The sequence below is a fragment of the Strix uralensis genome, unplaced genomic scaffold (assembly GCF_047716275.1).
Source record: "Strix uralensis isolate ZFMK-TIS-50842 unplaced genomic scaffold, bStrUra1 scaffold_250, whole genome shotgun sequence".
NCBI classification, from domain to species: Eukaryota; Metazoa; Chordata; class Aves; order Strigiformes; family Strigidae; genus Strix; species Strix uralensis.
The window spans coordinates 1-27564 of NW_027436851.1; the positions used below are offsets into that span (position 1 = coordinate 1).

General features: G+C 59.6%; 3 protein-coding genes across 4 annotated transcripts in view; all 3 read right to left on the minus strand.

Moving 5' to 3' along the window:
• Positions 1–5: 5 nt before the first annotated feature.
• On the minus strand, positions 6–2672 carry NOP53 (NOP53 ribosome biogenesis factor; the record flags this gene model as incomplete). Its single annotated transcript, XM_074857664.1, has 7 exons — positions 2453–2672; positions 1529–1593; positions 1320–1404; positions 1029–1237; positions 398–468; positions 207–302; positions 6–107 (listed from the first exon to the last, which is right to left on the minus strand). Coding segments are annotated over exons 1-7 (825 nt in total), but the record flags the coding sequence as incomplete, so codon positions are not given.
• Positions 2673–3232: 560 nt separating this feature from the next.
• EHD2 (EH domain containing 2) lies at positions 3233–15886 on the minus strand. The gene is made up of 5 exons (XM_074857639.1): positions 15036–15886; positions 12130–12227; positions 9021–9433; positions 5693–5857; positions 3233–3909 (listed from the first exon to the last, which is right to left on the minus strand). Exons 1-5 carry the CDS (start codon positions 15431–15433, stop codon positions 3367–3369), a joined length of 1617 nt encoding a protein of 538 aa, XP_074713740.1. The 5' UTR covers positions 15434–15886; the 3' UTR covers positions 3233–3366.
• Positions 15887–19181: 3295 nt separating this feature from the next.
• The window catches only part of BICRA (BRD4 interacting chromatin remodeling complex associated protein), a 34739-nt gene continuing 26356 nt past the window's right edge, over positions 19182–27564 (minus strand). For both annotated transcript variants that reach the window (XM_074857642.1, XM_074857641.1), the window contains 8 exons: positions 26920–27082; positions 25351–25478; positions 24769–24894; positions 23489–23547; positions 23203–23351; positions 22018–22112; positions 21664–21766; positions 19182–20437 (listed from right to left, as the gene is read on the minus strand). In XM_074857642.1, coding sequence (XP_074713743.1) covers positions 19248–20437; positions 21664–21766; positions 22018–22112; positions 23203–23351; positions 23489–23547; positions 24769–24894; positions 25351–25478; positions 26920–27082 — 2013 coding nt within the window. In that variant the 3' untranslated portion in view covers positions 19182–19247. The remainder of the gene's footprint in view (positions 20438–21663; positions 21767–22017; positions 22113–23202; positions 23352–23488; positions 23548–24768; positions 24895–25350; positions 25479–26919; positions 27083–27564) is intronic.

Below are 27564 nucleotides of genomic sequence, written 5' to 3' on the forward strand. Positions count from 1 at the left end.
ACCGCGGTGGGGAGCTCGGTGCCGGCGGGGATCTTCAGCTGCCGCTCCACCCTGTCCTCCGCCCTCTTCTTCCTCACTTCCACCTCGTGCGCCCGCAGCAGCAGCGCCTGCAGTGTGGGGGGGGGACACACACACACAGCACTGTCACCCCCAAATCATGACACCCCCCCCCCCCTTTTACAGACCCCCCCCCGTGCTCCCCAAACCTGGTGGTCCTCAAACGCGGGGTTGTAGGAGCCGCCGGCGGCGATGACCTCCACGGCGGGCACCGGCGAGGGTTTGGCCTGTAGCCTGGCGGGGCGCTGGGGGGGGGACACACACACACACACCATGTGACCCCCCCCCAAAACCTCTGTGGCCCCCCAAAACCCGTGACCGCCCCCCCCCCTACACTCACCTTCACCCTCTGCTTCTTGGTTTGCTGCAGGAACCAGGGGTCCTGCCCCGCCAGCGCCCGCTCCTGGGGGGCTGCAGGGACACCGACACCCCCCTCACCCCAGAGTCCCCCCCCCACGGTGGGGGGGGGCCCTCAGGGGGTGCTGTTCCCCCCCCCTCACCCCAGAGTCCCCCCCCCACAGTGGGGAGGGGGCCCTCAGGGGGTGCTGTTCCCCCCCCCTCACCCCAGAGTCCCCCCCCCACAGTAGGGGGGGGCCCCTCAGGGGGTGCTGTCCCCCCCCCTCACCCCAGAGTCCCCCCCCCACAGTGGGGAGGGGGCCCCTCAGGGGGTGCTGTCCCCCCCCCTCACCCCAGAGTCCCCCCCCCACAGTGGGGAGGGGGCCCTCAAGGGGTGCTGTCCGTCCCCCCCCCCCCAAATCCCCCCACCACACCAAGCCACTGCAAGGCGTGACCCCCCCCTAAATAAACCGGGGGGTGTCAAACCCCTTGGTGGTCTTTTTGTACCCCCCCCCCCGAACCCCACTTCCCCCCCTCCAGATTTGACCCCCAAATTTTCACTGACCCCCCCCCCCTTCCCCAAATTCACTTCAACCCCACCCCAGCTGCCACCACGTCCCCCCCCCCCTTCTTACAATCAGCCGCCCAAATGTCATAGAAGTCCCTGGTGGGGTCCGAGCGCCCCTTTTCCAGCGTTTTCTCGGGGGGGGGCCCCCCCCCCCGCCGCAGCCGGGCCCGCAGCCGCCTCTCGGCGCGGGGCAACACCCCTTTTTCCGCCTGTTTTTCCCAAAACTGCCGGCGCCGCTTCTCCTTCCGCCCGTTGGGGATCTGATGGGCCAAAATACTGCGGGGAGGGGTGTCGAGGTTGATGGGGGGGGGGGGGGGGGCGTCACCCCCTAATATCAACCCCCCCCCCCCCCACTTACTTTTTGGGTGCCGGCACCTTGGAGTCGGGCTGCAGGACGAGGTCGACGTGCAGCGGCTTCTCCTTGCCCTTGTTCCGCTGTCGATCTGGGGGGGGGGGGGACACACACACACACACACGTGACACCCCCAAATGCTGAGGAAGGGGTGGGGGGGATGGATGGACACTGGGGTTGCCCCCCCCCCCCAAAAAAAAAAAAACCAACCTCACCCTTCTCGGCGTTGTTCGTATCCACAAAAAAAAGCCCCTCGTCCGGCTGCTCCGCGATCAGCCCCCTGAGGGGGAGCCCCCTGTCACCTCCCGAAGCCGGGGGGGGGGGGGGGCACAAGGGCCCCCCCCCAAACCTCAGGGTCTCCCCGCTTTGTCCCTCAGTGCCCCCTCGCCCCCCCAGTGTTCCCCCAAAGTCCCCTCACCCCCCCCCCCCCACCCAAGACCCAGACACCTCGCTCAGGGATCGCTGGTAGCACCGGGGCCCCCCCAAAACTCCCACGCCCCCCCCCCCCTCCCCGGTCCCAAACACCCCCCCCAGGGCACCCCATGACCCCTCTGAGCCCCCCAACATCCCTCTGTGCCCCCCCCAAGACGCCTCTGAGCCCCTCAAGACCCCTGTGAGCCCCCAAGGCCCCTGTGAGTCCCCCAAGACCTCTGTGAACCCCCCCAAGGCCCCTGTGAGCCCCCCAAGACCCCTCTGAGCCCCCCAAGACCCCTGTGAGTCCCCCCAGGCCCCTCTGAGCCCCCCCAGGCCCCTCTGAGCCCCCCCAGGCCCCTCTGAGCCCCCCGAGACCCCTCTGAGCCCCCCCAGGCCCCTCTGAGCCCCCCAAGGCCCCTGTGAGTCCCCCCAGGCCCCTCTGAGCCCCCCAGGCCTCTGTGAGTCCCCCCAGGCCCCTCTGAGCCCCCAAGGCCCCTCTGAGCCCCCCCAGGCCCCTCTGAGCCCCCCCAGGCCTCTGTGAGTCCCCCCAGGCCCCTCTGAGCCCCCCAAGGCCCCTCTGAGCCCCCCAAGTCGCCCCCCCCAAGAGCCCACGTAGCCTCTGGGGGCCTCTCGCTCCCCCACGCCCCCCCTCGGGGTCCCTTAACCCCCCCCCAAAGGCTCTCGCGAACCCCCCGAGAGGCCCCGCCGGGCCCCGCTCCCCTCACCCCGTGGCCCGCTGCTGCAGCACCACGTCCTCAAGGAAATCGCCGATTTCGCGGCCCAGCTGCGCCTCGGGGCCGGCCCAGCGCTTCCAGCCCTTCTTACGGTTGCGGGGACCGCGGGAGCGGCGTCGGACGGTGGCGGGATCCCGCGACCCGGGGCCCAGGCCCAGGAACGACGAGGAGGCTGCGAGCGCCGCCATCTTGAAAAGAAAGGCCACGCCGCCGGGTCTGGCGGAAGTACCGCGCCTCCACTTCCGGTCGCCATCTTGGGGAGGGCGCCGTCGCTATCTTGGGAAGGGCGGGGAAGGGCGATGACGCCATCTTGGGGAGGGCGGGGAAGGGCGACGCCGCCATCTTGGGGAGGGCGGGGAAGGGCGGCGCCGCCATCTTGGGAAGGGCAGGGAAAGGCGACGCCGCCATCTTGGGGAGGGCAGTGTCCAGCTGTAAGGTGGGGGGGGCTCCAGATGTGCTCCCCCCCCGGGCGTGGGCCCAGGGGGGGCCTCGGACCCCCGAATTGGCTCCAGATGTGAGCCCAGATGTGCCCTCCCCCGCCCCGACACGTGTGTGCGCCCCGTTGGTGCCGACACGCCCTCACACACGTGTGCAAGCACCGCCCCCCCCCCCTCCCCGCATACACCCCCCTGGTACCCCCCCCCATTGCACACACCCCTTGCACCCCCTCCCTTCCACACTCACCCCCCTTGCACCCCCCTTGCACCCCTTCTCTTGCACCCCCCCCCCCTTTTGCACCCCCTCTCCCCCCCCCAACCACCGCCGCCTCCATCCTCCTCATCCTCCCTTTATTGCAGCTGCTCAGGGCGAAGCGACAGGGTTTGGGGGGGGGGGGGGGGGGGGTATCACCAGCACAGGAGATTGGGGGGGGGACACCCCCAGAAAATCAGCCGTGGGGCTGACCCCTACTCAGCCGACCCCTTGGGCCTACGCTTGGAGGGGGGCACGAGCCGGGGGGGCAGATCTGCCGGGAGCCCCCTCCCCTCCAGTTTGACCCCGATGAGGTGCCCGGCCAGGGCGAACTCTTCGGCGTCCAACATCCCGTCCCGGTCCACGTCGCTCAGCTGCCAGATGCGGCCCAGTACGGAACTGGGCAGGTTACTGGTCACCATCCAGCCCCGCGCCCGCCGCCCGCTCAGCTTCCCCGCCTGCGGCGCCAGCCCGTAGAAGATCTCGTCGTACTTGGCCTTGTCCTTGGTCACCACCCACTCCTCGTCCTCCTCGCCGCCCTCCTCCTCGTCCTCGTCCTCGGCGCCGCTGAAGGGGCCCTGGCGGGTGCCGTCGAAGGCCCCCCCCTGCACCCCGGGCCCCCCCGGGCTGTCGAGCTCCTCCTGGCGCAGCAGCGGCATCAGGGCGGCGATGTCGGTGGTCAGCAGCTCGTCCAGCGCCTCCAGCAGCCGCGGCTTCAGCCCCGGGAACCGGGCAAAGTCGTGCACCAGCAGCTGCTCCTGGGGGGGCAAAAAAAAGGGGGGGGGGGGGTGTCAGGGTCCCAGTGGGTCGACCGGTTTGGGTTTGGCGTTCCAATGGGTCAACCAGTTTGGTGTCAGCAACCCAATGGGTCGACCAGTTTGGGGTTGGCGTTCCAATGGGTCAACCAGTTTGGTGTCAGCAACCCAATGGGTCAACCAGTTTGGGGTCGGCGTTCCAATGGGTCGACCAGTTTGGGGTCGGCGTTCCAATGGGTTGACCAGTTTGGGGTCAGCAACCCAATGAGTCAACCAGTTTGGGGTCGGCGTTCCGATGGGTCAACCAGTTTGGGGTCAGCAACCCAATGGGTCGACCAGTTTGGGGTCGGCGTTCCAATGGGTCAACCAGTTTGGGGTCGGCGTTCCAATGGGTTGACCGGTTTGGGGTTGGTGTTCCAATGGGTTGACTGGTTTGGGGTCAGCAACCCAATGGGTCAACCAGTTTGGGGTTGGTGTTCCAATGGGTTGACCGGTTTGGGGTCAGCAACCCAATGGGTCAACCAGTTTGGGGTCAGCGTTCCAATGGGTCAACCAGTTTGGGGTCGGCATTCCAATGGGTTGACCGGTTTGGGGTCAGCAACCCAATGGGTCAACCAGTTTGGAGTCAGCAACCCAATGAGTTAACCAGTTTGGGGTCGTCGTTCCAGTGGGTTGACCAGTTTGGGGTTGGTGTTCCAATGGGTCAACCAGTTTGGGGTCAGCAACCCAATGAGTCAACCAGTTTGGGGTCAGTGTCCTGCAGGAGCCCCCAGTGTTTGGGTCAGCATCCCAGTATGGGGCCCAGCATCCCAGTATGGGGCTGAGAATCCCAGTCTGAGGCCCAGCACCCCACTATGAAGCCCCAGCACCCCAGTTTGAGGCCCAACACCCCAGGGTGAGGCCCAGCACCCCAATGTGAGGCCCAGCACCCCAGTATGAGGCCCAGCACCCCAGTATGAAGCCCCAGCACCCCAGGGTGAGGCCCAGCACCCCAGTTTGAGGCCCAGCACCCCAGTATGAGGCCCAGCACCCCAGTATGAAGCCCCAGCACCCCACTATGAAGCCCCAGCACCTCAGGGTGAGCCCCAGCACCCCAGTTTGAAGTCCCAGCACCCCAGTATGAGGCCCAGCACCCCAGTCTGAGGCCCAGCATCCCAGTATGAGGCTCAGCACCCCACTATGAAGCCCCAGCACCCCAGGGTGAGCCCCAGCACCCCAGTTTGAAGTCCCAGCACCCCAGTATGAGGCCCAGCACCCCAGTCTGAGGCCCAGCATCCCAGTATGAGGCTCAGCACCCCACTATGAAGCCCCAGCACCCCAGGGTGAGGCCCAGCACCCCAGTATGAAGCCCCAGCACCCCAGTCTGAGGCCCAGCACCCCAGGGTGAGGCCCAGCACCCCAGTATGAAGCCCCAGCACCCCAGTCTGAGGCCCAGCACCCCAGGGTGAGGCCCAGCACCCCAGTATGAAGCCCCAGCACCCCAGTCTGAGGCCCAGCACCCCAGGGTGAGGCCCAGCACCCCAGTATGAAGCCCCAGCACCCCAGGATGAGGCCCAGCACCCCAGGGGGAGCCCCAGCACCCCAGTTTGAAGTCCCAGCACCCCAGTATGAGCCCCAGCACCCCAGTATGAAGCCCCAGCACCCCAGTCTGAGGCCCAGCACCCCAGGATGAGGCCCAGCACCCCAGGGGGAGCCCCAGCACCCCAGTTTGAAGCCCAGCACCCCAGGGGGAGCTCCAGCACCCCAGGATGAGGCCCAGCACCCCAGGGGGAGCCCCAGCACCCACCTGCATGCGTGCGCAGTCGGGGAAGTCCCCGGGGGGGATGTGCTGCTCCAGCTGGATGCGGGCGAAGAGCAGCGGCAGTTTGGCGATGAGCTGCTTCTTCTTGTTGTCCTTCCCGAACACCGAGGGCATCTCCTTCTTCAGGCGGCTGATGATGTGCGCGTGCACCTGGGGGGGCACACGGGGGGGTCAGGGCATCCCGGGGTGGGGGTCAGGGCACTCCTGGGGGGGTCAGGGGACTCCTGGGGGGGTCAGGGGACTCCTGGAAGGGTCAGGGGACTCCTGGGGGGGAGTCAGGGCACTCCTGGGGGGGAGTCAGGGGACTCCTGGAAGGGTTGGGGGACTCCTGGAGGGGTCAGGGCACTCCTGGGGGGGGTCAGGTGACTCCTGGGGGGGGGGTCTGGGCACTCCTGGGGGGGTCAGGGGACTCCTGGGGGGGGGTCGGGGAACTCCTGGGGGGGTCAGGGCACTCCTGGAAGGGTCAGGGGACTCCTGGAGGGGTCAGGGCACTCCTGGGGGGGTCTGGGCACTCCGGGGGGGGGGTCAGGGGACTCCTGGAGGGGTCAGGGCACTCCTGGAAGTGTCAGGGGGCTCCTGGGGGGGGGTCAGGGCACTCCTGGGGGGGTCAGGGGACTCCTGGGGGGGTCAGGGGACTCCTGGAGGGGTCAGGGCACTCCTGGGGGGGTCAGGGGACTCCTGGGGGGGTCAGAGCCCTCCTGTGGGGGTCAGGGGGCTCCTGCGGGGGGGTCAGGGGACTCCTGGGGGGGGTCAGAGCTCTCCTGTGGGGGTCAGGGGGCTCCTGTGGGGGTCAGGGGACTCCTGCGGGGGGGTCAGGTGACTCCTGGGAGGGTCAGGGGACTCCTGGGGGGGGCACAGGGCAGGGGGAACCCGGACACCCCACTCCCCTCCGCGGCCGAGAGCTGAAAGCGGGGTGGGGGGGTCCCCCCAGGCGCCGAACGGCCCCACCCTGTCCCCAGCTGCGTCCCTGGGACTCTGTGTCGTGTCCCCGTGTCACATCCCCGGGTCGTGTCCCCATGTCCCGGTGTTGTGTCCCCAGGTCATGTCCCCGGGTCATGTCCCCATCGCCATCCCTGTGTCCCCGTGTCCCCGTGTTGTGTCCCTGTGTCGTGTCGCTGTGTCATGTCCCCATGTCCCCATGTCCCTGTGTCATGTTGCCATGTCGTGTCCCCATGTCCCCGTGTCCCTGTGTTGTGTCGCTGTGTCGTGTCCCCGTGTCATGTCCCTGTGTCGTGTCCCTGTGTCCCCGTGTCCCCGTATCGTGTCCCTGTGTCATGTCCCTGTGTCCCCGTGTCGTGTCGCGTCCCCATGTCCCCATGTCCCCATGTCATGTCCCCATGTCGTGTCCCCGTGTCGTGTCCCCGTGTCCCCATGTCGTGTACCCGTGTCGTGTCCCCGTGTCCCTGTGTCCCCATGTCGTGTCCCCATGTCGTGTCCCCGTGTCCCTGTGTCCCCATGTTGTGTCCCCGTGTCCCCATGTCGTGTCGCTGTGTCATGTCCCCGTGTCCCTGTGTCCCCATGTCGTGTCCCCATGTCGTGTCCCCATGTTGTGTCCCTGTGTCCCCATGTCCCCATGTCGTGTCCCTGTGTCCCCATGTCGTGTCCCCGTGTCCCCGTGTCCCCATGTTGTGTCCCCGTGTCGTGTCCCCGTGTCGTGTCCCCGTGTCCCCATGTCGTGTTGCTGTGTCGCGTCCCCATGTCCCTGTGTCCCCATGTCGTGTCCCCATGTCATGTCCCCGTGTCGTGTCCCCGTGTCGTGTCCCTGTGTTGTGTCCCTGTGTCCCTGTGTCCTCATGTTGTGTCCCCGTGTCCCCGTGTCCTCGTGTCGTGTCCCCGTGTTGTGTCCCTGTGTCCCCATGTCCCCATGTCGTGTCCCCGTGTCCCCGTGTCCCCATGTTGTGTCCCCGTGTCGTGTCCCCGTGTCCCCGTGTCCCCACCTCGTGTCCCCGTCCCCGTCGCGGGCGGCGGAAGCGTCTCACAAAAGGCCGCGGCCGCAGGTGGCCGGATGCGATAAGGCCAGCGGGGGGGGTGTGGGGGGGTGTGGGGGGGGTGGAGGGAGACGGGGAATAACGCCAACACCCCCCCCCCGCCTTCCGCACCCCCCCACCCCCCCCGGACCCCCGTGGCCAGACGCCAGGGCGATGGGCTCGGCCATGAGGCCACTTCAGTTCCGCCACCCACCCCCCCCCCCCCCAAAATACCCCCCCACAATCCGGGGCGGGGGGGGGGGCAGCGGGGGGGGTGTTAATTATTCTGTAATTACGGGGCGGAAGCGCTACCTCATGGGAAACCCTTAACGAGGAAGCCAGGGACAGGATGGGGTGGGGGGGGACACCCACAATGACGTATCCCCCCCCGGGCAACGGGGCCATTGTTGGAGATGGCCAGAAGCCACCAGGGCTGAGGGACCCCCTGAGCCACCTCCTGGGGCCAGGGAGGGGACCCCAAACCCCCAACGCTCCTGCTCCAGGGGGTGGGGGGGGCTCCGAGAGTCCTGGGGTCCCCTGTGGCCCCATGGTAGCCACAGAGATGCCCAAGGAGTCCTGGTGCCCCCATGGCTCCTCCAAGGAGTCCTGGGGTCCCTGTGGCCCCATGGTAGCCACGGAGATGCCCAAGGAGTCCCAATGTCCCCGTGGCCCCTCCAAGGAGTCCTGGCGTCCCCTTGGCCCTATGGTAGCCACAGAGACATCCAAGGAGTCCTGGGTCCCCCATGTCCCCTCCAAGGAGTCCTGGGGTCCCCTTGGCCCCACGGTAGCCACAAAGATGCCCAAGGAGTCCTGGTGCCCCCATGGCTCCTCCAAGGAGTCCTGGGGTCCCTGTGGCCCCATGGTAGCCACAAAGATGCCCAAGGAGTCCCAATGTCCCCGTGGCACCTCCAAGGAGTCCTGAGGTCCCCGTGGCCCCATGGTAGCCACAAAGATGCCCAAGGAGTCCCAATGTCCCCTTGGCTCTGCCAAGGAGTCCTGAGGTCCCTGTGGCCCCATGGTAGCCACAAAGATGCCCAAGGAGTCCTGGTGCCCCCATGTCCCCTCCAAGGAGTCCTGGGATCCCTGTGGCCCCATGGTAGCCACAAAGATGCCCAAGGAGTCCCAATGTCCCCGTGGCACCTCCAAGGAGTCCTGAGGTCCCCGTGGCCCCATGGTAGCCACAAAGATGCCCAAGGAGTCCTGGTGCCCCCATGTCCCCTCCAAGGAGTCCTGGGGTCCCCATGGCCCCACGGTAGCCACAGAGATGCCCAAGGAGTCTTTCAGTCCCCTTAACCCCACAGTAGCCCCCCCCCCCCCCGCCAAGCACCCCATTGACTCTCACTCACCCTAACGAGCCTCGCCCTCTTCACGAGATCATTGAGCTTCCTGAGGGCGGCGTTTCGGGGTAAATTCTGGATTTCTTGGAACAAATCCTGCTCCTCCAACTCGAAGAGGCGCCGGTTGTCGGCGATGAGCAGCGGCTCGGCCCAGAAGGAGCCGATGAAGACGCGCAGCACCTCGGGGGTGTTAAACACCTTCCCCAGGGACCACATCAAGGCGCCGTAAACCCGCATCAGCTGCTGCGTCTCCACCATGTCGGCTTTGTTCAGGACCACCCGGATCTTGTCCTCGTTGCCCTTGAGGGCTCGGATGGCTTCCGAGAATTCATCCGAAATTTCCAACTTGTGAGCGTCGAAGAGGAGGATGATGAGGTCCACGCGCTCGGCGAACCACTGCAGCACGGCAGGGAAGTCGTAACCTAGGAAACGGGGGGAAAAAAGGGCGGATTGGGGAATCTCCCGGCGTTGGGATGGGACGGGGGGGGGACGGACCGTTGGTCATGGCATGGAGGGGGATCCCAAGTGAACCCCCAAACCCAGCGGTAATTTCGACCTCAACCTCAGACCCAGCCCTAATCCCAACTGGAACCCCAAAACTCGACCCGAACCCCAAAATCCAACCCTGACCCCAACATCGGCCTCAACCCCAACCCCAATCCCAACCTGAACCCCAAAATTAACCCCAAAACTCGACCCAAGCCCCAAAATCCAACCTGAACCTGAAACCCAACCTCAGACCCAGCCCTAATCCCAACTGGAACCCCAAAACTCGACCCGAACCCCAAAATCCAACCCTGACCCCAACATCGGCCTCAAACCCAACCCCAATCCCAACCCGAACCCCAAATTTAACCCCAAAACTCAACCCGAACCCCAAAATCCAACCCTGACCCCAACATCGGCCTCAAACCCAACCCCAATCCCAACCCAAACCCCAAATTTAACCCAAAACTCAACCCGAACCCCCAAATCCAACCCTAACCCCAACCTCAACCTCAAGCCCAACCCTAATCCCAACCTGAACCCCAAAACTCGACCCGAACCCCAAAATCCAACCCTGACCCCAACATCGGCCTCAAACCCAACCCCAATCCCAACCTGAACCCCAAATTTAACCCCAAAACTCAACCTGAACCCCAAAATCCAACCCTGACCCCAACATCGGCCTCAAACCCAACTCCAATCCCAACCCGAACCCCAAATTTAACCCCAAAACTCAACCCGAACCCCCAAATCCAACCCTAACCCCAACCTCAACCTCAAGCCCAACCCTAATCCCAACCTGAACGCCAAAACTCAACCCGAACCCCAAAATCCAACCCTGACCCCAACATCGAACTCAAACCCAACCCCAATCCCAACCTGAACCCCAAATTTAACCCCAAAACTCAACCTGAACCCCAAAATCCAACCCTGACCCCAAAATACAACCCGAACCCCAACCTCAACATCAAACCCAACCCTAACCCCAAATTAACCCCAAAACTCAACCCGAACCCCAAATTAAACCCCAAATTAACCTCAAAACTCAACCCGAACCCCAAAATCCAACCTGAACCTGAACCCCAACCTCAGACCCAGCCCTAATCCCAACCGGAACCCCAAAACTCGACCCAAACCCCCAAACCCAACCCTAACCCCAGCATCAACCTCAAACCCAACCCCAATCCCAACCCGAACCCCAAATTTAACCCCAAAACTCGACCCAAACCCCAAAATCCAACCCTGACCCCAACCTCAACCTCAAGCCCAACCCTAATCCCAACCTGAACCCCAAAACTCAACCCGAACCCCAAATTTACCCCCAACCCCCAACCCTAATTTAACCCCAAACCCCACCTTGAGCGGGGTCCTGGGCCTTGCTCAGCCACCTCCTCCCCCGCACCCCCCCACTGACACCCCCCAACACTGACACCCCCCCCCCGCCCCCCCCAGGAACAGGACCCCGACCGTGCCCTCCCCCCCCCTCCCCCTCCGCCCCCCTCCCCCCCCCTCCGCAGCCGAAGGCCTAAAAAAAAAAAAACCACCAAAAAAGGAAATTTGGCGAGTCCTGGGAACGGGCTCCTTGTCCCCAGTCCCGGCCCCGCCCCTCACCGTGACCTTGACCCCATCCCCGCCATTGACCCCCCCCTTGACCCCGGCCCCCCCCCCGCAGCCCCCCCCCCCCCCCAATACCGCAGCGGGGAGCGTTTGCCCAAGAATTTGGCCCCGACCCAGCCCCCCCCAGCCCTGACCCCCCCCTTTCCCAGCCCCCCCCACTTTCCCCCACCCCCCCCCTTTTTCCCCACCCCCCCCCCTTTTTCCCCAGCCCCCCCTTTCCCAGCCCCCATCGCCCGGGGGGGCCCCTCCCCCCGCCCTGCGCCATTTCTTGGCACAGACCGAAGGTTTTGGGGTGGGGAAGGAAAAAGGGGGGGGGGGGCAGGCGGGGGGGGGGGGCACGGCCCGGAAAGTTGGCAGCAGCCCCGGGGAGGCGGGGGGAGCCCCCCCTCACCCCCCCCAATGCCCCATGGGACCCCCTTATCGCTCCTCCCGGCCCTGGGGGGGCGGGGGGGGGGGGGTGGGGGGCCCCTGGCAGCTCCGTTGCGTCACCTTCGGCACCCGCCGCTGGTGCCCCCCCCCCCATTTACCCCGCCCCTTGCACCCCCCCTCTGCACCCCAACACACTTTGCACCCCCCCATTTTACACCCCTTTACCCCCCTACCCTTTGCACCCCCCCATTTACACCCCCTTACCCTTTGCACCCCCCCGGCACCCCGCTGCGGGACCCCCCTCCTGATTGCACCCCCCCCGCGCTGTTTACACCCCCATTTTACACCCCGTTGCGCTTTACACCCCCCCTTTTGCACCCCTTTACACTTCCCACCCCCCATTTTACCCCCCCCCGCTCCCCCCCCGTTATCATTTTGCCCCCCCTTTACACCCCATTGCGTTTTGCCCCCCGTTACCCCTCCGCCCCCCTCCACAGCACCCACACCCCGCTGCATCCCCCCCCCCCTTTTCCTTGGAGCCCCGTTTTCTCCGACCCCGCGGGGGGGGGGAAGGGGGGTTCGGGGGGTGCCCCCCCGCCTGCCCACGCGTGTCCCGCTCGCGGGGGGGGGGGACACCCCCCCGTACCCCGGCAGACGCGCTGTTTGGCCCCCGAGAGGATGCCGGGGGTGTCGATCAGGCTGATGCTCTCCAGCACCTGGTTGGGGAGGTGGGCGCACATGAACCTGCGGGAGGAGCCGCGTTAGTGCCCCCCCGGACCCCCCCGGACCCCCCCAAACCCCTCCGGACCCCCCGAACCCCCCCGGACCCCCCCAAACCCCTCCGAACCCTCCGAACCTCCCCGGACCGCCCCAAACCTCTCCGGACACCCCCAAATCCCCCCTGACACCCCCAAACCTCCCCGGACCCCCCCAAATTCTGCCAGACCCCCCCCAAACCCACCCCGGACCCCCCAAACCCCTCCGGAACCCCCAAACCTCCCCGGACCCCCCCAAACCCCTCCGGACCCCCCGAACCCCCCCGGACAGCCCCAAACCTCCCCGGACCCCCCCAAATCCCCCTTGACCCCCCAAACCTCCCCGAATCCCCCCAAACCTCCCCGGACACCCCCAAATTCCCCCAGACGCCCCCCAAACCCACCCGGACCCCCCAAACCCCTTCGGACCCCCCCAAACCTCCCCGGACCGCCCCAAATCCCCCCTGACCCCCCCCAAACCCACCCGCACCCCCCCAAACCCCTCCGGACCCCCCGAACCTCCCCGGACCCCCCCAAACCCCTCCGGACCCTCCGAACCTCCCCGGACCGCCCCAAACCTCCCCGGACCCCCCCAAATCCCCCCTGACCCCCCCAAACCTCCCCGGACCCCCCCAAATTCTGCCAGACCCCCCCCAAACCCACCCCGGACCCCCCAAACCCCTCCGGACCCCCCCAAACCTCCCCGGACCGCCCCAAACCTCCCCGGACCCCCCCAAATCCCCCCTGACCCCCCCCAAACCTCCCCGGACCCCACCAAATCCCCCCTGACCCCCCCAAACCCACCCGGACCCCCCCAAACCCCTCCGGAACCCCCCAAACTCCCCCGGACCCCCCAACCCCCCCCCCCCGGGATCCCCCTAAACCCCTTCAAACCCCTCCCGGATCCCCCAAACCCCCCCCCCGGCCCCCCCCAAATCCCCTCAAACCCCCCTAAACCCTCCCGGCCCCCCCCAAACACCCCCCACGCCCCCCCAGGAGCTGCAGGGGGGGGTCGGTGGGAGCGAGAGGGGAGGGGGGTGGGCAGCACCCACTCGTGTGCGGGGGGGGGGAGAAATGGGGGTGAAGGGGAGTTGGGGAGGGTCCCCGGGGGGGGGGGGTATGGGGGGGCCCCTCCCGCTGCCCGCCCTGACGGCGTCTTTCCGAGACGGGGGGGGGGCGGGGAGGGGCGGGGGGGGGGCGGGGTCTTGGCAGGCTCCGGGGCCACATTCCTGAGGCCTGGCTCATCCCCCCCCCCCCCCCCCAAAGAAAAAAAAAAAAATAAAATTAATTTCCCAAGGGGCGACCCCAAACGGGCCCCTCCGGGGGGGCTGAGCGTGGAGCCCCCCCCCCCTTCTGATGGCAGAAAATATTAAAAAAAATGGGGAAAAAACCCAGAGAATCGGAGGGTGAAATCTGGAAATGGGAGGGGGGGGGGGGGGGCGTGTTTGGGGGGGTCTTTGCTCAATTTGGCAGAAAATATCAAAAAATGGGGAAAAAAATTGGAAAATCAGAGGGTGAAATCCAGGATTTGGAGATGGGGGGGGGGCACGTTTTTGGGGGGTTTTTGACTCAAATTGGGTAACAGCTTGTCAGAAAATCCCCCAAAATGGGAAAAACCAGTGAAATCTGCAATTCCTGAGACGGGACGGGAGCACGTTTTTTGGGGTGTTTTTACTCAATTTGGGTAACAGCTTGTCAGAAAATAAAAGAAAATGGGAAAAACTGGTGAATTGGAGGGTGAAATCTGCAATTCCTGAGATTGGACGGGGGGGGGGGGGCACGTTTTTGGGGGCTCTTGACTCAATTTGGGTAACAGCTTGTCAGAAAATCCTCAAAAATGGGAAAAAACTGTGAAATCTGGAATTTCTGAAATGGGACAGGGGGGGCACGTTTTTGGGGGTTCTTTGCTCAAATTGGGTAACAGCTTGTCAGAAAATGGCAAAAATTGGGAAAAAACAGTGAAATCTGCAATTCCTGAGATGGGACGGGGGGAGGGGGGGGGAGCACATTTTTGGGGGCTCTTGACTCAATTTGGGTAACAGCCAGAAAATCACAAAAAATGGCAAAAACCAGTGAAATCTGGAATTTCTGAGATGGGACGGGGGGGAGCACGTTTTTGGGGGTTCTTGCCTCAAATTGGGTAACAGCTTGTCAGAAAATGGCAAAAAATGGGAAAAAAACGTGAAATCTGGAATTTCTGAGTTGGGACGGGGTGGGGGGTGGGGGGGGCGCGTTTTTTTGGGGGTTCTTGCCTCAAATTGGGTAACAGCTTATCAGAAAATCCTCAAAAATGGGAAAAAAACGTGAAATCTGGGATTTCTGAGTTGGGACGGTGGGGGGGGGCGCATTTTTGGGGGTTCTTGCCTCAATTTGGGTAACAGCTTGTCAGAAAATCCTCAAAAATGGGAAAAAACCGTGAAATCTGGAATTCCTGAGATGGGACGGGGGGGGGCACATTTTTTGGGGGTTCTTGCCTCAATTTGGGTAACAGCTTGTCAGAAAATGGCAAAAAATGGGAAAAACCAGTGAAATCTGGGATTTCTGAGATGGGGGGGGGTGTGTGCATGTTTTGGGGGTTCTTGCCTCAAATTGGGTAACAGCTTATCAGAAAATCCTCAAAAATGGGAAAAAACCCGTGAAATCTGGAATCCCTGAGACCGGCCGGCGGCGGGGGCGCGTTTTTGGGGGGCTCCTCCCCCAATCCGGGGGGTGCCATGGGGGCGAGCGCCCCCCCCCGTCGCCACCCGGGGGTTGGGGGGGTGGGTGTGTGTGTGTTGGGGGGGGGGGTCGCACTCACCGGTTGAGGAAGGTGTTGCCGAAGGGGTTGAGCTTGCGGAAGGGTTTTTTGGGGTCCACGATGAGGGCGTTGCCGGGGGTGACGCCCTCGCTCTCGCCGTGCATGATGGCCACGAAGGAGTCGGTGGTGGGTTCGGGGCCCACGCGGCTGCCCGGGATCTCCTGCTCCAGCAGGTACCGGATAAAGGTGGTTTTCCCGGTAGAATATTGTCCGGCCACCAAAACCATCGGTTTGTTCTCAAAATCCGCCTCTTCCAGCGCCGGCGAGTGAAAATCGTGAAAACGGTAAAATTCCTCCACCGGCAAAAGTTTCTTTTTGTAGAGGTTTTTCAGCCCCTCGGTGACGGTGCGAACCACCTCGGGGCTCTTCTTCTCGTTTTTCCGCATCCAGCTGAACATCCCGGCGGCTTCTTTTTATTATTTTTTAATTAATTTTTTAAAATTTGTTGGTTTTTTTTTTTAAGGGGGGAAGCGACACCCCGAAACGGGGGATTGGGGGGGGGGGGTGGGGGGTGACGGCGCCAACGCTCAGGGCTGAGCCATGGGGCGCTGGATGGGACCCCCCGACCCGTCACCGAAACGCAGCGCCCCCCCCCCAAAAAAAATTGAAAAAGTTTTGACGGTTTTGGGTTTTTTTGGGCCTTCCCACCGCAAAGCGTTTTTTTAGCGGGGAAACGGGGCTTTTTCGCCCCAAAAAAACCAGCGGCGGAGGGTTGTCGCTGCTCTCGGATGAAGCGACTTGTTGAGTTTCTTCTTGTTTTTTTTTTTTTTTTTCTTCTTTTTTGGTTGTTTTTTGAAGTGGTTTTAACGGGAGGGAAAAAAAAAAAAAAAAATCCGCCGCGATGCCCGAAGATCCCGCGGATCTGAGCGGGGGGCGGGAGGCGGCCGGGAGAAAAGTGCTGGGGGGGGGGGGGGGGGGGGAATAAATTAACATAAATTATGGAGGGGGGGGGTGTGGGAGTCGCCGTTTTGAGACGGAGCCGTAAAAAAAAAATTAATAAATTAATCGCGGCGACGGGGGCGGAGCTGGGACGCGGCAAAACCCCCCCCCGGGACACCGACCCACGGGGGGGGGGGGGTCGCTCCGGCCGGATCGTCTCTGCGCCCCCCCCCCCCTCCCATTTCACCTTCCACCTCGAGACACCCGCTAATCCCAAAACCCCCCGAATTCACCCCAAAACACCAGCGCCGGGCCCCTCCCTACCAACCCGCTTCTGGTTTTGCCCCGTTTTCACCCTTTTTTTTTTGGGGGGGGGGGGGGGGGGCTGCTGAAAGCACCTGGGACCACCGAGGCGGGCGCAGTTTTTAAAAAGAAGAGCGATTTAATTTACACAGAAGTACTAAATGTACATAATTCTTTAAAAAAATCGTTATACACAATAAATACAGTACAAAATTATTTTATAGTACTATATTTTGTTTCGAACTGTGGTAGCGTTCACTGGTACCGGCGGGGCGGGAGGGGGGGGGGTGGGGGGGACAGGGTAGAATTTGGGGGGGTCTCATCCCATTTTTTGCCTTTTCCCCCCCAAAAATTGGGATTTAACCCCCCTCCTTCAGGCAGGTGTGTGTGTGTCCCCCCCCCCCCTCCTCCCACCGCCCTAAAAAAAAAAAAAAAAGATTCAAAACGGGTGGGAAAAGGTTGAAAAAACCCCCCACACACACCTCGGTGCAACGCAATGGTCAAAATGGGGGTTTTCTCCTCAAAATTGGGGGATGCTGGAGCTGCCCCCCCCACCCCCCCGCCTGCCTCACTGGGTGGTGCCAAACGGCCCTTTTTTTTGGGGGGAAATCGGGGGTTTTCCAAGGGCCTGGAAGAGAAAGGGATAAAATAAGGAGCCAACGATCCCAATCGACGCTTCCTTCTCGATGAAAAAAAATAAAAATTAAGACACTAAACGAAAAAAAACCCAAACAATTTAATATACATTTTTATATATATATATGTATATATAAAAAAAAAAAAAAAAAGCCAAATATTTTAAGCCTGGGAAGCGTCGTCCCTTATTGCTGCCCCGACCCGCTCGGCGGCACCCGCCCGCGCGCCCGAGGGTGCAGGGAAAGAAAAAGAAAAATAATAATAATTAAAAACCCCAAAATTATAAAATTATTACCTCGGGTTTGGCCGAAGGCCGAGCGTGGGGGGGTCCCGCTGGCGGCAGCTGCCCCTCGGGCCCGCCCCCCCCCCCCCGCCAAAATTCCCAGATCGCACCCGCCCCAGCCCCTTCCCTCTGCTCCCCGACTGCTTTTTGGGTGAAAAAAGAGGAAAAAAGGGAGCGGGGAAGCACACGGCGTTCCCAAACCTCACCCGCTCCGTTGGGGAGCGATGGGGGACGTGGGAAGAGGGCGAGGAGGGGGGGGGCGGTTTGTGGGGGGTTTTTTTGTATATTTTTTTTTTTTTTTTTCCAAGAGGACGGGACCGAGGGGGAATTTTGGGTTTAAAAAGCGGGATTGAGGCGACGGTGGGAGGGTTCGGGCGGCCGGAGCCAACGCGGCGTGAGCAAGCGCGTAGGAATGCCGAGCGCGCGCTCGCCGCCCGTTCCCAGGCCGGGGAAAAACAGATTTATGGTTCCTCCTTGGAAAAAAAAAAAAAAAAAAAAAAAAAGAATTAAAAAAAAAAAAAAATAGAAGCAAAGGGGAAAAAAAAAAATTAAAAAAAAAAAAAAAAAACGCAGAAGAAGAAACACCAAAAAGCAGGAGGCTCGCGGGGAGCGGCCACGCGCAGCCCCCCCCGGCTCCTCTCCAGTTGCGTCGTTTAAAAAAAAAAATAAAAAATGAAAAGTTTTGTGTGTTTTGTTTTTTTTTATTTTCTTTTCGCTCGTTTGCTGGGGTTTTGGAGGACGGAAGCCGCCGCCGCCGGCGCGGAGGAAGGATGTTTTGTGTTTCCAAGGGTGATCCCTCCCTGTTTACACCAAAAGAGGCTCCTTTTCAGCCGAGCAGAAAGGGGGGGGGGGAAAAAATGATAATTTAAAAAAAACGGAAAAAAATTAACGTTCAGGCTTTTTTTTTTTCCCCCTGTTCCCACCCGGGGTCTCCGCCGCTGGCTGGGCTCCGATCTGCGGCGTTTTGCCCCCAAAATGGGGTTCTGGGAGGGGCTGGGGGGGGGCCCAGTGGGACCCGATGGCACTTCAAAGTCAAGGTTATTGCCTCCAAAAGGAGAAAAAAAAAAAGGATTTTGGGGGGGGTTAAAAAAGAAAATAAACGGGATGGACGCAGGCGAACGGGCGCAAACGTGGGGAAAACGGGAAAAAAACCCCTCGAAGTCCCGGCGGGGGCGGGCGGGGGGGGGGGGAAAGTGGGAGCGGACGGATCCTCCCGGGAGCTTCTGGAATCGGCCAAAATATTGATTTTTTTATTTTTTTTTTGGGGGGGGGCGGGGAAGGGCGCACTCGCAGCGTGTCGTTGTGATTTTTTTTTTGTTTTAATCCCTCCTTTAAAAATTTGTCCTTTTCGGTGTCAATCGGGGAAAAACTCAACAATTTCCCCCCCCTGCTCCCCTTCCCGGCCTAAAACCTTCGTTTTTCTGCTCGTTAGTGTTTGCGTTTCTTTCTTTTTTTAAAATTTTTTTTTACCCGCCCTTTGCTGACCAACCGGAGGGTCCCAAATCCTGCGCGCGGGGTCTGAAATAACTTAAAAAAGGTAAAAAATTGGTAAAATTTTGCCTCTGGGGCAACGAGTGCAGAGTCCTCTTTGGCCTCCGGGCGGTTTCTGGGAGGGGAGCGGGACGGAGCGGGGAGGGGGGGTCACAGGGTGGGGAGGGGGGGGGAAAGAGAGAACAGACCGATCGGATTATTCAATATGAGCAAATTTGTTACAGAATCTAAATTACAGAGCCGGGAGTTCCCTCCAGTCCGTCCCCCCCGGGGGGGCGCTCGGGGGGGCTTTTAAAACGCCCTAAAATCACCCCGATTAAAGGGGGGGGGGGGGGGGGAAGGGCCCCCCCTTGCCCTCCCCGGGCGCCTTCCGCACACACACAACCCTCCCCCCCCCCCACCCCCAACCCCCCAACCCCCCCCTCCTTGTTTTTGCCCGTCGCGGGGGTCGCCGGCACCAACCGTGGGGCTTCAAACCGCGTCCAAGCGGCCGTTTTTTTGTTTTGTTTGTTTGTTTGTTGGTTTTTTTTTTTTTTTCTTCCTCCTCCTCCTCCTCCTCTTCCTCCTCCTCCTCGTGGTCTCGGCCGGGGTTCGCCGCTCGCTCCGCCGGGTTCTCTCTGTTATCTGTTCAACGTCCTGGCGCCAAGGCCACCGTTGTGATTGGGGGCAAGGTAGGCGTCCGTCCGGTGGACGGGCGAGGAGAAGGGCGAGGAAGAGGAGTTGTACGAGGAGGAAGGCGTCCGGACGTTCTGGGCCCCGGCCTGAGGTTGCTGCAGGTTGAGGATGCTGTCGATGGCGCTCTGGAGGTGCTCGTTGAGGGAATCGTCCTGGGGGCTGTCGCTGGAGAAACTGGCGTTGTCCACCTCGAAGGATTCGGATTTTCTCCGTTTCGCCGGCGGCAACGGAACCTCCCAGGTAAGTTCTTGATCCGGAGGTTCGGGTTTAATCATCCCGCGATAAAACTCGTCCTCGACTTCCGCCAGTTCTTTCATCAACCCGCCGGCGCCGTCGTCGCCTTTGGGTTGGACGACCAAAGACCGAGTGTCGCCGCGGTTGAGGAAGAGGAGTTTGGGGTTTTCCTCCGGCCGGTTCTTCCCCGAGGGGCCGTCGTGGCTCTTGCGCGACGTGATGACGCCGCGGGGTCCGTCCTCGGGTTTGGCGGCGGCGGCGGGGAGGGGGGGTCTGTCGGGTTTGTTGGAGCCGCCGTCGGGTTTCTCGGCCGCCGGCGCGTCGACGTTCTCGCGGTAGGTTTTGCGCAGCGGCAGGCGGCAGTAGGTGACGACGGGTTTTTTCTCGGCGGGAGGAGCCGCCGCGGCGGCACCGACGTGGTCGACGGTTCCGTTCATCTGCCCCGCGGCGGCCGAGGGCGGCGGCGGCGGCGGCGGGGGGGGCGGATCGGGGGGGCCTTTGATGACGCGGCAGGCGGCGGCGGGGGGTTGGTGGACGGGGTCGAGCGCGGTGTTGTGGACCACTTTGCTAAGCCCGGCTTCCTGCTTAATCTTGAGCTTAAGGCCGATGCGGCTCCGCGCCTCGTAGGTTTTGATGGGGGGTTTGCTGCGCGAGGGCAGCGCGTCCTCGTCGCCGTCCAGCGAGGGGGAGGCCTTGGCCCAGGTGACCGAGGGGGAGCCCCCGCTGTGTTTGATCACCAGTTTGGTGGGGTGCAGGGGGGGCGCGGAGGGGGCCAGGGGCAGCTTCGGGTTCTCGGGGGTCGGGGTTGAGCCGGAGGAGGAGGAAGAGGAGGAGGAGGAGGAGGCCGGGGCCGCCGCAGGGGGGTGGCCCTGCAAGCGGGACGACGAGGAGACGTATTCGTCTGCAACGAAAGAGCACGGCAGGGGTTAGGGTGAGCGTGGGACCTGCCCCTCTGGGGATTCCTCTTCAAAAATACGTGAAATTAGGATTTTCCTAAATATTACTGCAAGGTCTGTCATTTGGATGTTTCCCTGCTCGTGCCGGGATGTGTTTTCCTTCCCCACTTACACCTCTTGGCCCTTCTTCCCTCCAAGAACTTCCACTTTTTTATCGAGCTCATCCCTCGTTATCTCAAGGAAATAACCCAAACGAGACACACAAAATAAATATTATTACGATACTATTACTGCAAGATCTGTACTTTACACCCTTCCCTGCTCGTGCCGGGATGTGTTTTCCTTCCCCTCTTACACCTCTTGGCCCTTCTTCCCTCCAAGAACTTCCACTTTTTTACCGAGCTCATCCCTCGTTATCTCGAGGAAATAACCCAAACGAGACACACAAAATAAATACTATTATGATACTATTACTGCAAAACCCGTCATTTGGATGTTTCCCTGCTCGTGCCGGGATGTGTTTTCCTTCCCCTCTTACACCTCTTGGCCCTTCTTCCCTCCAAGAACTTCCACTTCTTTACCCAGTTCACTCCTCGTTCTCTCGGGGCAATGACCCAAACGAGACGCGCTTCTCTGCAACGGAAACCCCGCGCAGAACCCTGCCCCTCTATTAATTTTCCTTAAAAAATAAATATAGTTATTATTACGATACTATTACTGCAAGATCTGTACTTTACACCCTTCCCTGCTCGTGCCGGGATGTGTTTTCCTTCCCCTCTTACACCTCTTGGCCCTTCTTCTCTCCAAGAACTTCCACTTTTTTATCGAGCTCATCCCTCGTTATCTCGAGGAAATAACCCAAACGAGACACACAAAATAAATACTATTATGATACTATTACTGCAAGATCTGTACTTTACACCCTTCCCTGCTCGTGCCGGGATGTGTTTTCCTTCCTCTCTTACACCCTCCAAGAACTTCCACTTTTTTATCGAGCTCATCCCTCGTTATCTCGGGGCAATAACCCAAACGAAATGCTCTCGTCTGCAACGGAAACACCAGGGCAGGAGTTGGGGTGAGCGTGGGACCTGCCCCTCTGGAGATTCTTCTTCAAAAATACGTAAAATTAGGATTATCCGAAATATTACCGCAAGATCTGTACTTCAGACCCAAACCGCACGCAAACGGCTTTGAAAAGGCGGAGAAAGAGCAGAAATCATCCGTCTCCCACCTGGTTTCTCCTTGGCCAGCTGCTTGTCGAGCGCCAACATGGTCTTTTCCTCCTGGATGAACATGCGGTCGATCATCACCATCTCCGCGGAAGGGCTGACCCTCTGCAGGGGAGGAGGAGGAGGAGAGGGACGGGGAGGAAGAGGAAGAAGCTGCCGTTACACATCGCCACTGATCGCTCTCCCGGGTTTCCCCCATCCCCGCCCCGCAAGGCTCGACGCGAGAGACAGACTCAGCGGCGGGGAGAGGAAAGTTTCCCCCTTCCTGCAAAAAAAAACCCCAGCGGCCAATCGACCCCGGCAGCCCGTGATGCGACAAAAAGTGGCGTTTTAGTCCCAAATGGGGCTAAACTCACCCGAGACTCCTCCAGGAGCAGCAGGCGGTACTTGTTGAGCATGGCTTGCGTGCGCTTTAGCAGCTGGGTGGACACCACTTCGAACTCCTCGTCCACTGCGAGGAAGAGGAGGGCGGGGAGAAAGGGGAGTTGTCACCGGGCAGGTACGGGGTGGGAGGCTCTTGGTTGAATTTTTCGGTGCGTTCGGTGTCATTTTAGTTCATATTGATAATTGTAATAATATAATTTTAATTGCTGTGGTTGTTGAGAACCTGCTAAGATCTGGTTTAAAGATTTTGCAAAACCCAGAGACCCCGAAAAAAGGGGTTTGGTGTCATTTTAGTTTATATTCTGGTTGTTAATAACGTAATTTTAATTGCTGTGATTGTTGAGAATCTGCTAAGATCTGGATTATTATTTCTCAAAACCCAGAGACCCCAAAAAAAGGGGTTTGGTGTCATCTTAGTTTATATTGATAATTGTAATAATATAGTTTTAATTGTTGTGATTGTTGAGAATCTGCTAAGATCTGGATTATTATTTCTCACAACCCAGAGACCCCAAAAAAAGGGGTTCGGTGTCATTTTAGTTTATACTGATAATTGTAATAATATAGTTTTAATTGCTGTGATTGTTAAGAATCTGCTAAGATCTGGTTTAATGATTTCTCACAACCCAGAGACCCCAAAAAAAGGGGTTTGGTGTCATTTTAGTTTATATTCTGGTTGTTAATAATATAATTTTAATTGTTGTGATTGTTGAGAATCTGCTAAGATTTGGTTTAAAGATTTTGCAAAACCCAGAGACCCCAAAAAAAGGGGTTCGGTGTCATTTTAGTTTATACTGATAATTGTAATAATATAATTTTAATTGCTGTGGTTGTTGAGAATCTGCTAAGATCTGGTTTAAAGATTTTGCAAAACCCAGAGACCCTGAAAAAAGGGGTTTGGTGTCATTTTAGTTTATATTCTGGTTGTAATAATGTAATTCTAATTGCTGTGATCGTTAAGACCCTGCTAAAACCTGGGTTAAAGGTTTCTCAAAACCCAGAGTGACAAAACTTTAACGTCAATTTGAACCACTCCGGCCCAGAAACCCCTTGACGACCCCACAACTCTTTCCAGAGTTTCTCCATTTTTTAGTGGTAAAAACTCCCGTTTTGTTCAACGCCGGGGTTCTGGCAGCCCCGGGGCCGGGGGGACTCACCCTTCCTGCAGTCCTGCTCCGAGGGGAGCATCCCCTGGTAGACGTGGTAGGGCAGGAGCCGCTGCAAAGCGTCGTCGAAGGAGCGGAACGGCGTCTTGTAGTCGGGGTGCAGCACCGCGCCCTGGTGCTTGTGCAGCTGCTCCAGGAAACTGGGGGGGGGGGAGAGGGAGAACTGCTGGGGGACACTCCCAATTCCGCGTTTCCAGCCCCAAAGCGAGCTCCGGGAACCAACGGAGAGGGATTCTTTGGGGTTTTTTTAAGTCACCGCCCCCCGCCCTGCGCTCACCAAGCTTCCTTGCTGGGCTGTAGTGTCGGGGCTTTCTTCAGGCCGAGCTTGGAGTCGTACTGCGGGAGAAGAGAGGACGGGCTGAGGGGGACGGCGCTGCGCGGAAGCCCTCCGGGAATTCCTCCATTTTAACCCCAGCTCCAGGGAATTCCGCCAGGAATTTCTGTTTTAGCCCACGCTCGAGGGAATTCCTCCGTGAATTTCTCCGTTTTAACCCGAGCTCAAGGGAATTCCACCATTAATTTCTGTTTTAGCCCACGCTCGAGGGAATTCCTCCAGGAATTTCTGTTTTAAACTGCACTCAAGGGAATTCCTCCAGGAATTCCTCCATTTTAACCCAAGCTCCAGGGAATTCCTCCAGGAATTTCTGTTTTAACCCCAGCTCCAGGGAATTCCTACATCAATTCCTGTTTTAGCCCACACTCGAGGGAATTCCTCCAGGAATTCCTCCATTTTAACCCCAGCTCCAGGGAATTCCTCCAGGAATTTCTCCATTTTAACCCAAGCTTAAGGGAATTCCTCCAGGAATTTCTCCATTTTAACCCCAGCTCAAGGGAATTCCACCATTAATTTCTGTTTTAAACTGCACTCAAGGGAATTCCTCCAGGAATTTCTGTTTTAACCCAAGCTCCAGGAATTCCTCCGTTTTAACCCCAGCTCCAGGGAATTCCTCCAGGAATTTCTGTTTCAACCCATGCTCGAGGGAATTCCTCCAGGAATCCCTCCATTTTAACCCCAGCTCCAGGGAATTCCTCCAGGAATTTCTGTTTTAACCCAAGCTCCAGGGAATTCCTCTGTGAATTTCTCCGTTTTAACCCGAGCTCAAGGGAATTCCACCATTAATTTCTGTTTTAAACTGTGCTTGAGGGAATTCCTCCAGGAATTTCTCCATTTTAACCCACACTCGAGGAAATTCCTCCACTTTAACCCAACTCCTCCTCTTCGGAGGGAACTGAGTGTGGGGGTGGGCGACTGCTCCAGAGGGGAAAAAACCGGGATCAAATGGGTTTGGAATTTGGGGAAGGAGCGAAGGGAGGAAGCGCGGGGTTTAGGCGTGGAGCGAGGCTTCTGCTCCCTTGGACGAAACAGCTTTTGGGGTATTTAGAGCACACCCGTATTATAAATAATCTATAAATTGGTATAGATACACCCGATACACAGCAAATACACCAAGATATAAACCCGTCCCGTGGATAGAATTTATTTTTTGGTGTATTTAGAGCAACGGGACGTGCAACCCCCCCGTGACTAAAGGCCCTTCCCCGCCGCCGCGCGCTCACCAGCTGCTGGCCCTGCCCGGGGACCGAGGGCACAAGCTGCGACAGGCCCTTCCCCACCACCTGGATCTGCAGCGGCCCTTTGGCCAGGTTCAGGCCCGAGACGGAACTGATGACGCCGGGCTTTGTCTGTGGGAGAAACCACAAAAAAAAAAAAAATCGCTGGATTCTGAACCCCAGAGTGATTTCACCAAAGAATAATTAATTGTCAAAACACGCCCGGCGGCCTCCTCCCCGCTCAGGTGTAAACGCCCGAGTCCAGGGTGTATTTTTGCATAAAACCCAGAATTATTCTAATTTGTACTTCCCCAAATCTACACCTGACGTCCCCTTACATCACCGCGAAGCGCTGATTCTCTTGAAGAGGAGCAACGGCCCAGCCCCACTCCCCAAAAGTTTTGTTAATATTGCTGGGAATGGTTCATTTTGTGTCGCTTTAGAGGGCCGCAGCAATTTAAAAGTGGAAAAAAAAAAAAGCTTCTCCTCCTTTTTGATGGGACGGAGGGGAACGCGGAGAGATTCGTTTACTCTCCGGGTGGGAAACTTTGAAATAAAGTGGAAAATCATGAAAAAATGCTTCTTCACCTGAACTGGCTGCTGTATGGCGAGAGGAGTTCCTGACTTCCCCGGGGCCGCAGCCCCTTTCCCGGCAGAAATCGGGGTGGAAACGCCAGATAAGGTTTTACTCTCTGCAGGAACCGGGGCGGTAATACCTGGTAACAGGCGAAGAGAATTTCAACAGTGGTTAAATTCAGGCCTGGATAAGAAATAACGACGTTCTGGAGTCCCCCAGCACGTTTAATCCCAAAAGACCGAGATTTATCAAAAATAAACCTGACCCCGGCTCCCCACCGCCCTTTTTTTTTTCGCATGGGGAGCATCGATCGCTTCAGCAGCCGAGCTCTGCCCAAACAGGGGCACGGGGACGCTCGTGGGTTGGGGACACTCGTGGGTTTGGGGACGCGCGTGGGTTTGGGGGATGCTGGTGGGTTGGGACATTTGTGATTTGGGGATGCTCGTGGGTTTGGGGACACTCGTGGGTTTGGGGGTGCTTGTGGGTTTGGGGACATTCGTGATTTGGGAATGCTTGTGAGTTGGGGACACTCATGGGTTGGGGACATTTGTGATTTGGGGACACTCGTGGGTTGGAGACATTTGTGGGTTTGGGGACACGCATGGGTTTAGGGACAATCATGGTTTGGGACACTCGTGGATTTGGGGACACGTGGGTTTAGGATGCTCGTGGGTTGGGGACATTTGTGGGTTTGGGGGATGCTCGTGGGTTGGGGACACTTGTGATTTGGGGACACTTCTGGGTTTGGGGACACTTGTGGGTTGGGGACATTTGCCATTTGGGGACGCTCATGGTTTGGGGATGCTTGTGGATTTTGGACACTTGTGGTTTGGGGACACCTGTAGGTTTGGGGGACACTCGGGTTGGGGACACTTGTGGGTTTGGGGACACTTGTGGGTTTGAGACACTCATGGTTTGGGGACATTTGTAGGTTTGGGGGACACTCAGGGGTTGGCGACACCTGTGGGTTGGGGACACTCGTGGGTTTGGGGACACTCGTGGGTTTGGGGGTGCTTGTAGGTTTGGGGACATTCATGATTTGGGAATGCTTGTGAGTTGGGGACACTCGTGGGTTGGAGACATTTGTGATTTGGGGACACTTGTGGGTTGGAGACATTTGTGGGTTTGGGGACACTCATGGGTTTCGGGACAATCATGGTTTGGGACACTCGTGGATTTGGGGACACGTGGGTTTAGGATGCTTGTGGGTTGGGGACACTTGTGATTTGGGGACACTTCTGGGTTTGGGGACACTTGTGGGTTTGGGGACATTTGCGATTTGGGGGCGCTCATGGTTTGGGGATGCTTGTGGATTTTGGACACCTGTAGGTTTGGGGGACACTTGGGTTGGGGGGACACTTGTGGGTTTCAGACACTCATGGTTTGGGGATATTTGTAGGTTTGGGGGACACTCAGGGGTTGGGGACACTCGTGGGTTTGGGGACGCTTGTGGGTTTGAGACACTTGTGGGTTGGGGACGCTTCATGGTTTGGGGGACGCTTGTGGTTTGGGATGCTCGTGGGTTTGCCTGTTTTTTCCCCGTTTCCCCCTGTTTTCCCCCACCCCGGAGCAGCACAAACCTGCGGAGGCGGGCGGGAGGGCGGCGGGCGCGTGGCCGTGCGTGGGGGCTGCCGTTGTCCCCGTCCCCGTCCCCCCCTGCGTGCCGCTGAACTGGGCGAGCGCGGGGGACGCCTGGCTGCTGGGGGGCTGCTGCTTCGCTTGCAGGATGATCCCCTGCGGCACCTGCCACGGGTAAAACAAAACAAAGTTGAGAATGGGCCCTAAACCTCGGTTTTTTAACCCGCACGGGCGCCGTCTGTCCCCTCAAACGCGGCGCTGGGAGACGGACGCCGGAAAAGGGTGAAAAAAGGCACCGGCCGAGCTCCCCCCCTCCCTCCCCAGCTCCAGCCCCGGGGTCTGAACCGCACAAACGGGCCCCGCGTGCTCCAAAAAGGCAAATCAGGTCCTTGGGAGGGGGGGTTTTGTTAAACCAGTTAAATAAAACCGAGCTCAAGCGCTGCCCTGTTCACCCCCAAGTCCTCTTCCCCGCCCCCAACCTGCAATTTATTTATTGATAAATCACCGTTTCGTTTTAAAAGCTGCTTTTTTTGGGGGTGCTTCACCGGGATGGCCCCGACCGCACCGTTAACGAGGGCTGCACACCCCCCCCAAACCCCAAATTGGGGCAGGATTTGGCCCCGGGCACAACAGATCTTGGGGTGGGG

What these genes read in the sequence shown, in the direction of transcription:
- EHD2 (XM_074857639.1), bottom strand. Translation starts at nt 15,433, where the DNA reads ATGTTCAGCTGGATGCGGAAAAACGAGAAGAAGAGCCCCGAGGTGGTT. An exon ending in AGAGGGCGAGGCTCGTTAGG is followed by an intron (nt 5,858 to 9,020) that starts GTGAGTGAGAGT and finishes GTGCCCCCCCAG; the next exon opens with GTGCACGCGCACATCATCAG. An exon ending in CCGACTGCGCACGCATGCAG is followed by an intron (nt 3,910 to 5,692) that starts GTGGGTGCTGGG and finishes TTGCCCCCCCAG; the next exon opens with GAGCAGCTGCTGGTGCACGA.